This window comes from Oreochromis niloticus, linkage group LG3 (genome assembly GCF_001858045.2).
Source record: "Oreochromis niloticus isolate F11D_XX linkage group LG3, O_niloticus_UMD_NMBU, whole genome shotgun sequence".
Taxonomy (NCBI): Eukaryota; Metazoa; Chordata; class Actinopteri; order Cichliformes; family Cichlidae; genus Oreochromis; species Oreochromis niloticus.
The window spans coordinates 2,841,001-2,854,378 of record NC_031967.2 but is presented as its reverse complement, the minus strand read 5'-3'; the positions used below and the strand labels follow the sequence as shown (position 1 = coordinate 2,854,378).

General features: G+C 42.5%; 1 protein-coding gene across 4 annotated transcripts in view; it reads right to left on the bottom strand.

The window, feature by feature from the left end:
- Positions 1-3,588: 3,588 nt before the first annotated feature.
- The window catches only part of mtm1 (myotubularin 1), a 31,246-nt gene continuing 21,456 nt past the window's right edge, over positions 3,589-13,378 (bottom strand). For 3 of the 4 annotated variants that reach the window (XM_005463421.4, XM_003458411.5, XM_025905906.1), the window contains 7 exons: positions 12,217-12,399; positions 11,965-12,120; positions 11,782-11,829; positions 11,558-11,650; positions 9,474-9,587; positions 8,161-8,337; positions 3,589-7,705 (listed from right to left, as the gene is read on the bottom strand). In XM_005463421.4, the coding sequence (XP_005463478.1) occupies positions 7,511-7,705; positions 8,161-8,337; positions 9,474-9,587; positions 11,558-11,650; positions 11,782-11,829; positions 11,965-12,120; positions 12,217-12,399 (966 nt within the window). In that variant the 3' untranslated portion in view covers positions 3,589-7,510. The remainder of the gene's footprint in view (positions 7,706-8,160; positions 8,338-9,473; positions 9,588-11,557; positions 11,651-11,781; positions 11,830-11,964; positions 12,121-12,216; positions 12,400-13,378) is intronic. The other variant, XM_025905907.1, reaches the window with a different exon arrangement.

The following is a 13,378-nucleotide window of genomic DNA, read 5'->3' as shown; positions in this document are numbered from 1 at the left end:
TGTCTTAAAGACATAAAGACCTGGATGGCCGCTAACTTTCTGCTTCTTAATTCAGATAAAACTGAGGTTATTGTACTCGGCCCTGAAAATCTTAGCAATATGGTATCTAAGCAGATTCTTACTCTGGATGGCATTACCTTGGCCTCCAGTAACACTGTGAGGAACCTTGGAGTCATTTTTGACCAGGACATGTCCTTCAATGCAGATATTAAACAAATATGTAAGACTGCTTTCTTCCATTTGCGCAACATCTCTAAAATTAGAAATATCCTGTCTCAGAGTGACGCTGAAAAACTAGTTCACGCATTTATTACTTCCAGGCTGGACTACTGCAATTCATTATTATCAGGATGTCCTAAAAACTCCCTGAAAAGCCTTCAGTTAATCCAAAAGGCTGCAGCAAGAGTCCTGACAGGGACTAGAAAGAGAGAGCAGATTTCTCCAGTATTGGCTTCCCTTCATTGGCTCCCTGTTAAATCCAGAATTCAAAATCCTGCTCCTCACATACAAGGTCTTAAATAATCAGGCCCCATCTTATCTTAATGACCTTGTAGTACCATATCACCCTATTAGAGCACTTCGCTCTCACACTGCAGGCCTACTTGTTGTTCCTAGAGTATTTAAAAGTAGAATGGGAGGCAGAGCCTTCAGTTTTCAGGCCCCTCTTCTGTGGAACCAGCTTCCAGTTTGGATTCAGGAGACAGACACTATCTCTACTTTTAAGATTAGGCTTCAAACTTTCCCGCAGCAGATGGCCCCGCCCCTCCCTGAGCCTGGTTCTGCCGGTGGTTTCTTCCTGTTAAAAGGGAGTTTTACCTTCCCACTGTCGCCAAAGTGCTTGCTCCAAAGTGATTGTTGGGTTTTTCTCCCTTTCTATTATTATAGGGTATACTGTACAATATAAAGCGCCTTGAGGTGATTTTTGTTGTGATTTGGCGCTATATAAATAAAATTGAATTGAATTGAATTGAATTGAATATGTTCGAACATGCTATTTGTTATGGACAAACTGTGGTTTACACAGAAGTGCGCTCAACAGAACACTGCTCTGGTTCAGATCTGGTAGACTGTTCCAATCACCTCCCTCCGGGTCTCATTGTTGTTGCCCACATGAGTGTTGAAGTCTTCCATTAAGATGACAGAGTTCCCATGCGGAGCACTCTCCGGCACCCCACTCAGTGACTCCAAGAAGGCCGGGTACTCTGAACTGTTGTTCGGCACATAGGCCCAGACAACAGTTAGGACCTGTTCCCCGACCCGGAGGCACAGGGAACAAACCATTTTGTCCACCAGGAAAAACTTCTACATACAGGCAGCAAGCTGAGGGGATACTCAACTGTCCACCCGAGCCCGCCACCTCTCACCAACAGCAAGTCCAGCCCCTCTCCAGGAGACTGGTTCTGGAGCCCAAGCTATACGTTGAGGTGAGCCCGACATATGTAATCAGTACCTCTCAATCTCACGCACTAACTCAGGCTCCTTTCTCACCAGAGAGGTGACACTCCAATGTTTTACAGAGTATCTGTAGAAAATGTAGAGTCTTTGTAGACTCCCACAAAGACTTCCTCCACTCACTCTGATTTTTATCCATCAGCCATCATCAAGCTGCTAAATACATTATATTTGGAGTGGCTGTAGAGCAGGTCACCTACTAACTAGAAGGTTGGTGGTTCAATCTCTGGCAGGTGTAATCTGCATGCCATCCTTGAGCAAGACACTAACCTCACGTTGCTCTCTGCTGCATCCATCAAAGTGTGAACGTCAGATAGATGAGGCAGGTTGTGTAAAGCGCTATGAGTGCTGAGAGTAGAGGAGCGCTATAAAACAGACCACTGACCTTCCCATCAGGGCTGCCTCGGTGCACAGTCAGTCAGAGAGCCTGCTGTGTTGTTATTCTGACTGACAGTCGTGTAGGGGGCAGTGTTTCCTCCAGTATGCAACTTTCTTTTTGAAATATTCATGTTACATTAACATTGTGCAATGCTTTGCTGAACTGTTATTTCTTTTTGATCTTTATGTCACATTGCAGAGACACTGAAGAGTAATTTGTACAGTCAAGCCCATAATTATTTATACCCCTGGCAAATTTTGAGTTACTTTTATCCAACCACCAAGTTTTTTTTTTTCCTAACTGGAAATGACATAGTCTTATCTTTTGGGAGACACTGATGTACAAGAGGCATCATTGTGGGGAAAAAAAAATATCTCAGCTTTTATTTAAATTTGAGCAAAAAGTATCATGTCCAAAATAATTCACACCCTTCTCAATAATCAATAGAAAAGCTTTAATTGGCTATAATAGCAATCAAACGCTTCCTATAATTGCAGACCAGTTTGTCTGCACAGGTATTTTTGCCCATTCATCTTTAGCAATGTGCTCCAAATCTTTCAGATTTGAGGGTCTTCTTACCATCACCCTCATCTTTAGCTCCCTCCACAGATTCTCAATTGGATTCCAGTCAGGACTCTGGCTGGGCCGCTGCAAAACGTTCATGTTGTTGTTGAGAATCTTCATGTATTGCTCTTTTTTCATGGTGCTCTTTACTGTGATTAGGTTCCACTGGCTGAGAAACACCCCCACAGCATTAGGTTCCCACCACCATGTTTGACAGTAGGGATGGTGTTCTTTGAATTCATGGCTTCTCCTTTTTTTTTTACCCCAAATGAAGGAAACATCATTGTGACCAAACAATTCAATTTTTGTTTCACCTGACCAAAACACAGAAGACCAGAAGTCTTCTTCTTTGTCCAGTTGAGCATTTGTAAAGGCCAAGCGAGCTTTTGTGTGCCTCATCTGGAGAAGTGGCGTCCTCCTTGGTCTCCATCCGTGGACCCCAGCAGCGTGCAGTGTCCGTTGGACTGTCTGCCTTGAGACATTGCCACCAGCAGAGCCCAGATTCACCAGGATGGCCTTGGTGGTGATCCACCTCTCACTATCCTCCTGGCCAGCACAGGTGTCACTTTTGGCTTCTGACCATGTTCTCTGAGATTTTCCACAGTGCGAAACATCTTGTATTTTTTAATAACACTTTGCACTGTAGCCACTGGAACTTGAAAACATTTAGATAAATAATAATAATAATACATTTTATTTGAAAGCGCCTTTCAGAACACTCAAGGACACTGTACAAGGTAGAATAATAAATATATGGGCTTGTAGCTCTTTCCTGACTTGTGAGCAGCCGCAGGTCTTCACTGAGCTCCTTTGTCTTAGCCATGACTGTCCACAAACCACCTGCAGAGAGCTGCTGTTTTTCACCTGTTGATTAAAACGGCTGTTCCCAATTAATCAGGGTAATTAGGAAGCTTTAGAACAGATCAGACTATTTGGATGGTATAGAACTTTGGATTTTTGTTTGTGGAGGGTATGAATAATTCTTCACAAGACACTTTTTGCTCAAATGTAAATAAAAGCTGAGAAATGGTACAAATCTTATTATTTTCTGGGGGACATTTGTGTCATTTCCAGCAAAGAACTTGCTGGTTGAATAATAGTAACTTTGGGAAATTTAGGATCCATTTTCACAAACCAGGTGACCAAAACAAACACCTGGAGTCACTGAAAGAACACACATGGAACTCAGCCAGAACACTTTAAATTAATTTAATCAGTATTTACAGAAAATGAGCCTTTCAACAAACCAATTAAAAGAAACATGTGAAATGTTTTCAGATTTCATCTTTTTGTTTAGTACAAAAAGATCCTGAAACACATTTTGTGTGTATTCATTACAAAGCCGGCTAAATATGACACAAGCCCCTCAAACTACAATCCCCTACATAAATGAAAGCGTCTAACTGAAATGAACAATGGCAGAGGACTTCTCACAGATCCACACAGAGCTGACGGGCTGAAACAGAAGCCTCTTCTCCTCCTGGGTTAGCACGTACAAAGCAAAAAATGCCCTCAGAGATAAAATCAAACACTTTGAACCGATGGAGCAGAAATCCAAAATTTATACCAACAATTTCTGAACCAATATTACTTTCCTTTTTATAAAACTGTAAGGTTTTACACTACATAAAATATTTGTATTTTACAACAATAGAACTTTAGACAGTAAAATAGGTTTTGATTGAGGTAATTACATTACATCATGGTGCTTATACAAAGTTAAAAAAAAAAAATAGATTCTCATTTGTTTTTCCCAAAATACAACCAAGAGCCCAACACACACACTTTTGTCTCTCTTTGCTGTGTGAACGTCAAACCTCTGTGGTCAGACCAAATACTTCGGTTCACACTGCACCTCTCTTTGCACACAGCGATCAGCTTGCACTGCCTCACTCTGCATCAATGTTCCAGAAAAGCTTCAACTTTGGAATTTGACACACATGCAGGTAGTTTATTCTCTTTTATCCTGACAGTTGCTGTATGTTCTCCCTTCTTATGTTAGAGCTACTTTTAGTGAGGCTGACAGGTCGCTGACGACACCTTGGTTGATGTGAACTTGAGCAAAACATAAACAGTACAACCACAAGACAAGTTCTCCAAGCTTATTACAGGAAACTCATCTGAGAACTCGCTGTGTCCTACAGCTGTTACAGAACGTGCATTTACAGGCTGGAGTTGACACATCAGGACACTTTACAGGTATGGTCACTGATTCGCTCCAGGTACTTTCAGTAACTCTGATTTTTTTGCCATATTTTGGACACACTGGGGAAACAGAGGGGCTAAATAAAGCTGATGCAGGAAAGTGTTTTGCACTAGAGTGACAAGCTAAGGGTTGGCTATAAAATCAAAGCACAAAGCAGCAGGGTTAGCTGAACATAAAGAGAGTCTGTGAGGTTTGCAGACTTTAGAATTTGGAATAAAACTGGGTGAGTCTTTGTTGGACTGATGATCAGCCCGTTTTGCAGTAAACTGGGATAAACATGTTGTATAAAGCTCAGGTAGAGTAAAACAGTGCTATATAAGCACCGGCCCATTTACCGTTTACCAAACATGCCTGAAAGGGTCCTTAAAATCAAACAAGGAAACAATTTACACGCTGCAACATGAGTCGTAAAGCATGAGGGAAGTTAACTTGGTCAGTCGAGGAAGGGTTAGGGTTAACTAGCAGAGAGCCTGTTTGCCTCTAAAAGCAATAAGATACAGGGCAGCTAAAGTCACTCTGTAGAGGTGAAGGTGATTCAAGGCAGAAATCTGGACATGAATTGACGCGTTAAAAATTACGATCATAATATAAACCTGCAGAATGTCTGATGTCTTCAGCCCAATCTACTTTAGCGTGTAAAGAAACAAAAAGGGAGAACATAATCAGGGTACGCAGGGTTTGTGGGTCTGTGTGATGTGTAAGAAAAGAAGAATTCCTTAAAACAGAGTCAGTGGGTCAAATTATTGGAACTTTTTCATGAATCCATAATTTCATTAAGCTAATGGATGAGCATTGTAGTGAGAATCCTGATAACAGTAACATTTACATTTATGTGATTGTTAAATGTAACTGTTCTTGTAGGAAAGAACTTATAGGAATATGTTGCTATGGTCGTCGTCCCGAGGCATCATCTAGACTTCTGTTTCCTGCATCACTTTCAAAGACTTCCATCAGTTTCCCTTCCCACAGTGCAACACTGCCAGGATGAGATCTGGAACTGCATCCAGTACTGAGTGGAGTGACTGGTTTTAAACCAAACAACTGGCACCGCCAAAGTAACACAACCGTGATTGACGTGTGACGTTGTCCTGGCAACAAGAATGACAGCGCTCCAGAGTCGACGCGTCACCGTGGTTGGAATAAAGTGTAGGAGTCACTGTGATTGTACCAAACTACCATTTATCACAGTCTGTGTTAACTGCTGATGACGACATCATATCAAATAGTCATAATCAGTTGGTGCGAATAAGAAAAACTATTGTCCATTGCCAACATTCCTTTTTTATTCCCATGTGATGTCCGAGTTTGACCCGGACAGCAGCTAAACATACTTTTTGGACAGTTTTCATAATCCAGGTAGAGATTTTAAGCCCACCTGAAACAACGAAAAACGATCATGATCAGCAAAGTAACCTTTTTTTAAATATTACATATTAATTATTTCCTTTAACTTGCAAACATGAAATTTCCCCTTGTGGGACTAATAAAGGTATATCAAATCAAATCAATCATACTTCTTTTAATTAGATTGGTTTGGTCTTTGATGAAAAAAAGAAAAGAAACCAGAAAAAAGAATTACTTTTGAAAACCGTGAAACAGCCGTCCAAAGGCACAGGTGCTTTCAGAGGAGGTTTTACTCAGTGCTCACTCACCCTGCTCTCGAGCTGGTGACCAGCATCTTAGCACGCTGACACCATGATGAGCCAGGACTTATCTCTGTGTGTGTTTAGTGAAAACGTTTCAATACAGGAAGTGACCCGGCATCAGAGGCCAGCACCACCTGATTTTCCTTTACTCTCTCGAGCACCTGAAATATATCCTGAACTGTATCAAAGTTGCATTCATTCGTGTTGAATGCTAATTAATTCCAACCAAACTCATTGGCTAGAACTACATTTGCTTTCAGTGATGTAGCTTAGCATATAGCAGTGGCAAACATACGTGGCTCCAGATTTCCTCCTTAGCTATTAAAAAACCCCAAATTCCCCAAAACAAGACGCAATATTTACATGTAGCTGGAAACTAAACTGTCGTCCACTTGAGAACTCTACGTCTGCTGCACTTCGGATCACCGTACGCCTTTAGGATAGAGCACTCAGCAGCAGGAAGTGTAAAAAGTGAGAATTGTAACATTTGTTGTTTGTTGGTACAGGACACAAACGGCTGTGACGCAGGCAGGAGCCAGCTGACAGCAGCTTTCTCACATCTCACTGTGAAATGAACATCACTTTATTTCTGGCGCTAAATCAGAATCGAACAAACAGGAAGTCTCCTGATTTTGCTCAACCGACCTTGACTCGTGACAGCTTAGTCTTTGGCTACGCCTGCAACCTGTAACCTGTCTTTACTTTGACTCATTTAACCAAATAATTTGCCCTGCATGCCGACCTCTGTAAACTGGGGGTGGATGGAGCTCATTGAACTCTCCTAAGAAGACCTGAGGTAAAATTTCTTGTCAGTTTATGGTTACAAGATGAAGAACGAACAGATGCTTAAACTACAACTAATGTGTAATCACGACAGGATAAAACTGAACTTCAGCTCTGCTCATCTGCCTGAATGAACACAACGGTGTGTGTCCTGCGTGTGTGTGTGTTCAAGCCCTTGGACTGAAAGCTGCTCAGTGTGTTTAAGGCTTCACTGTCTGAAAAGTGTGTTTAGAAAAGTCTTGAGACAAGGCTGTACTGTGACATATTGCATAAATCACCATCACGTGGTATTAGAGTTAGACAACACTAGAGCCATCAAACCTAAAACCTATTCGCAATTTTCTGTTGTTCAACAGTTAGGGCTGCACAAAACTAATTAATTCCCTGCATGTGCAAGACACAAATCAAACTGAAGAAGGCGTAAGTGCAAGTTAGCAAGTATTTCCGATATCTGTGTATGCGCGAGTGCGTCACCAGCCCTCAGAGAGGAGTCTGTAGGTGTGTATATTGCTGTGATGGGGTGGAGGTGGAGGAGGAGGTGGTGTTGGGGGTGGGGCTGTTAGCCAGGTGAGAGGACGTGGACGAGTCGGACAGCTGCAGCTGCTCCAGCTTCTTCAAGTATTCGTCTCTGAGGGCCAGCAGCTCCTTGTAGCGCTGCTCCACTGGACTCTGCTGCTGAAACACACACACACACACACACACACACACACACACACACACACACATAACGCACGCACAGACACACACACACATAACACACGCACACACATGCACAGACACACACACACACACACACACACACACACAACGCATGCACACACACACACACACAGGACAGTTAGTATAATGAACCACATTGAAAAAAGAATCATTCGTCAGGTCTTTATGTCTTTAAAATTATGCTATGGCTTCTGATGATTCTGCCTAAACATGTATAATGTAAACTGAATTGGTCCTAGCACTGAACCCTGTGGAACTCCATAATTCTGAGATTGACATATCCAGATATCCGTTATCTGGTAAGTGAATCCAGATAAGAGTAATACTGTATTTGGAGTCCAGTGCAGCCGGCCACATGTTTATCTATTCAAGGTTACAGCATATTATAGCAAACACAAGAGCAGTCCTACCTGCTGTCGTATGCGTGGGTTCCAGCGGATGTAGTATGCTACCCAGAGCTCTAGGTGGCGCATGCTGGCAACAGGGTAGAGAACCCTGCCAGATTCTGGGGTGTAGAAGGGGTTTAAATACATATCCACCTTGCTGTTGACCAGAGACCACAGAGACACAGTCTTGGACCTCACCTCCTGCACCACAGAAGAGTTTCAGTGTCAAACATTTGCAGCTGAAGCACATGACAGCGTGAAAGTCGGAGCATGTTTGTGTAGGTTGGAGGTAAAGTCCATAAGTATTTGGACAGTGACACAGTTTTGATCATTTTGTCTGTGTAATTTGAAACTTTCTTACGGATTTTGTTTCGTAACACTGTATTTATTTTGTTGCATTCATTTCCATTCTTTGTAGTACACTAACTTCCCAACTTTGAGGATAAATAAAGAATTTCTGCAGGAACTGCAGACATTTTTATATGTAGTTCCTTATTTTCAACTTAACCTACCAGACAGACAGCAAAAACTCTAGGAGTTGCCAAATCCATGACCTGCACATGGACTATATATCCTGGAAGACCATGGATGACAGTGAAAGACTGCAGAACTCTCTCTATTTAAGAAAACCTCATTCACAACATCTAGCCAGGTCAAGAACACTTATGAGCTGATCAGCGTATCATTGTCGTGTCAACAGTTAAGAGGCACCTTTATAAATATAAATACAGTACAACGTAACAAGAAGAACTAAAAGACTCAGTTGTGGGAAAACATCTTTGAATGAAATGAAACCAAAATGAAGTTGTACTAGGATGAATGAAAGAGGAAAGTAGGAAAAGGAAAGTTATTGATTTTAAATGTCAAACATGGTAATGCCTGGGAACGTACGGCTGCCAGTAGAACTAAGTCACTACTGTTAATCACTGACATGAATGCTGACAGAAGCAGGACGATTGATTCAGCCAAATACTGAAAAACTGATTGGTGATGCTTCACAATGCAAATGGATAATGAGCCAAAGCATTCGTCAAAGGAAACCCAAGAGTTTCACAAGGCAAAGAAATTCTTTATTTGACAACAGCCAAGTCAGTCAGCTGATCCGAACACAACAAAACATGTGATTCAGTTGCTGCAGACAAAACTGACGGCACATACTTGTTCTCGAATTATCACATACATAAACTTGCTGACGGTAACATCCATTTAAGTCTGAGAGGTAATAAAAACTCTCATTGGACCCAACTCTATATTACGAGGACACGATTTTCTCATATTTGCGTGTATGTACGTGTGTTGTGACAACTTCACAATGTTGTATGTGCAGGTATTCTTACATGCTGGTCTCGTACGCTCTCGCAGTTGTACAGGAAGGTCCCAAAGCGACAGCTGTAGAGGTGATCCAGGATCGTCAGCAGGAGATGCTCATTAAACTCGAAGGCCGTAGGAAACTAAGAGAAGAGAGTTACAATCCAAAGACTGAGTCAGTAATCTGAGACTTTGTCATCCTAAAGTTCGTGAACATACAACAAACATTTAGCAGTGTTCATGTCTTTTTGTTGGGATGTTTCCTTCTCCCTTTTGTCAAATGCATTAAGTCAAACAGCATTTTGAGTATTTTTGAGCCTAAGCAGAGCAGCTCAGAGTGTTGGAGCGTTTGCCTGAACCAGGCGGTGGCTGGTTGGTCTGTGCAGCTGGACTGAGAAGAGTTCACAGTGTGGTGAAATAATCAAAGTGAAATCCAGAGTGTTGGAGCCAAAGAGTTTCAGGCCTGAGGAGGAGAGCCGAGGAGATGGACGTGGGTGAGACGGCAAATTTGGACTATTTTTACAATAATCCTTTCAAATGTGTTTCTCATGTTTTTGTAGTCAGTTTTAAAATGCAGACAATCAGCTGTTGGCTATGTTTCACAGTGCTGTTTACCACCTTTGTTTATTTTATTTAACCTTTATTTTTACAGAGTCCCACTGAGACGTGAGAGGCCTGCTTTAGACAAACATTCAGTTTACAACAGGAAGAAGCTCTCAGTGATGATCGATGATGATTTTAGCACAACGAAGCCAAAATTCATTTTGAACTTGTTACAATGTTCTTCTTCTGTAACGAGCTGTTATGTTGTTTGTTGCACTCTTTATTAGTTTATTCTCATTCATATTTTAACTTTACAACAATCTGTAATGAAATTCATCTGAAATATTTGTTTTGTCAAACTTACTTAACTTCTTCAAGAAATGCCGTCTTTGCCGTTATTGCTGTTGGTGCAGACGAGCCTCCTGGTGGCTCTAGTTTCAAACTAACCATGAGCCGTGTTAACTGATACGCTCTGTTCTCAAGTTATCGGCCCTTCACGGAGGGTGTCGGGTTCAGGGGTCTGGGGGTCTCGTCTATAGTTTTGCAAATATGGTTCTGCTAGCTTCATCAAGTGACACATCCAGCTCCAGTATGCAGACTGGGATTACAACTAACAACTTCCAGTCTGGGGACATAGTTCTCAGTTGGAAATGAGTGGTGTGCCCACACGAGGAAGGGAATGCATGCTGGCCTAAATGGAGGCATTAAAGTATTTGTGGGTCTTGTTCATTAGTGATAAAAGTAGATGAGTGATAGAAGTAGGGAGTGGTAGCTTAACAAAGTGTCTGCTGGGTCTGCAGTAATGGTGATACTCTATACCAGTCTGCAGTGGTGAAAAGAGAACTGAGCATGAAAGTGAAGTGGTCAGTTTAGTGAATTTCAGTTCAATTCAATTCAGTTTTATTTATATAACGCCAAATCACGACAACAGTCACCTAAAGGCACTTTTATATTCAAGTTCTTGTCAGTGGCTACAAACGATGGATAGGTGCTGAAATGAGAAGGAGAATGATGAATGAGGCAGATAAGAGTGCCTGAAATGCCCTTCTTCAGAGGGCATCTGGGATCTCTCTTAGCGATATGTTTAGGAGCTCAGTCGGGCTCTGGGTAGAGCCAGTATTCTAAATAAAAAGGAGTAATTCGAGGCAGAAGATTAGACCGACTCTTGGCTCCTCCTAACTGAGGTATTTTCGGCATGTCCAGCTGGGACGAGGCCCCAAGTTAGACCCAGGACACACTTGATTCTTGACCAGCTTGAGAAGTCTTGGTATCCCAAAAGAAGAGCTGGAAGAGGTGGGTGGGGAAAGGGAAGCTGTGGCATCTCTGTTTAAGCCCTTCTGCTTTTCCATTTGTACCTACCTACTTTCGTCTGTGTTGATTCAGGAGCCTACTCCTGTGCATGTGTTGACAAACTCAGTGTTGGACCTTAGTGCTACAGCAGGAAACCAGCCCATATATCTACAAACGACTGACACGTACACCCGGACTGCTAGCTGCTTTTTAACTACAAGTTGCAACATTGTTACGTTCCTACATTCACGCAGTGAGACGACTGAAGTGTTGCACGTACCTGTTTGGTCATCTGCCACACACAGTCGATGAACTGAACAAAGATGGGTGATCTGTCCTGATCGGCATGGTTTTTGTCACCATGTCCTATCCTCTGAACACACACACACACACACACACACACACACACACTGATCAGAAACGTTTCCTCCTAATCAGTCATCTGAAGTCATCTTAACTCATGTAATTGAATATATTTCAGAGACTAGCTGGTGAAAAACTTACTGAGGCAAATTTGTGGCCAAAGCTGATCCATTCCTTTTCAATCAAAACCTAAAAAAGACACAGATGATAAAAACATAACTTTTAAATATCAAACAGGCATTCTGATGAAATTAAAGCCCGTTGTGCTCCTCATATCCTCTGTGAATGTCTACAGCTCATGTTCATGTGTGTGAAATGACTGACCTGGAATCCTCTGAGAGTGCGATAGTGGCTGTCCAGCATCAGCATAGCCAGAGAGGTGAGCTGTGCAGTTCGGTCCCAGCCGTCACTACAGTGAACCACTACTGAGTTCCCACTGGAGACTTTGTCTGCAACTTGGATGGCTCCTGACAACACCAGCTAAGTACAAGAAGTGGTACAATGCAATAAATACATTATTATAACAAGGTAATGTGAGCACTGACCGGTTTTCAAATGCACATAGAAACCTCTCACCTTGACATGTTCCAACCAGTGTGTAGACTCTAGGCTGGACAACCAGTGGGATTCCTCCACATTGGGGTAGACGATATCTTTGAGTTTCTTCTGGGATTCCCTCATGACGTGGATATTCTGAATGTCCAAGAAGATGAGCTCTGCATTTTGGTACTCATCACCCTCATAGCCTCCTCCGGTGGCCTGAGGATTGCAAAAACAGTGGGCATGCATCTCTACACACTCAGATGTTGGTAACAGCATCACTGGAATTCACTGGGTAAGAGAACTTTGTTAATGCAGGGAATGTTTGGGACTAATGGTGACAGTGCTCTTTAACTCTTTTAGGGCTCATCCTTCAACATAATAAATATTTATTATCCCAATAACCTGTCGCTGGTTACATGTTTTTACAACATTTTTAGCAGAAAAGTACCGTAACTGTGTGCTGTAGAGTCATATTAGACTCATTACAGTAAGTCAAAGCACCGTGTCACAGCAGCTTCAGGTAGACAAAGGTTAAGAGAGAGTGTGATGGAAGTCTGCAGAAAAATGGCATTTCATAGGACGTTTGGTTATTTTGCTGTGTTTTTTTTTTAAATTACAGTTTCATTTTTGCTGAGTGGTTTTTTTGCCCCACTATATCACCGATCACCCACCATCATACATACAGTGGCTCATCTCTCTTCCAATACCTGAAAAAGCAGGTGGGACTCGCAGATATACAAGCAGAGCAGAGCTGGTGTGCCATAATAGCATAAAAGTGAGCACAAGTGTCAGCAGTGCAGTGTAGGCCTTTGCTACAACCTCCTCTGTGCAGATCCAGGTGCAGGTTCAAGAGTAACTGAGATTTGCTGACTGAATGGCTTACTGGTGTTGGGGTCCTTGGTCCTAGGACCCTGGGAGGGGACACACCCACAGATTGACCCAGGACCCACAGATTGGTGGGTGGAGCTCTTCAATGCTGTCTGCCTCTCCATTTTACCTTAGACATTGAGGGCTTTGGGGGTGAGGTGTAGATGAGCACTGTTGACCTGCAGTGCTCATTTACACTTGTAGAGGGTGAGGGTAGAGGTGAGGTGGTGGTGTGGGAGTTGTCCTCCCTGCAGCTCTGCACTGGCCCAGGTCTCCTGGGTCTTTCTCTGTCCACCTGTGGCAGTTTGTTGTTGCAGACTACAGACCT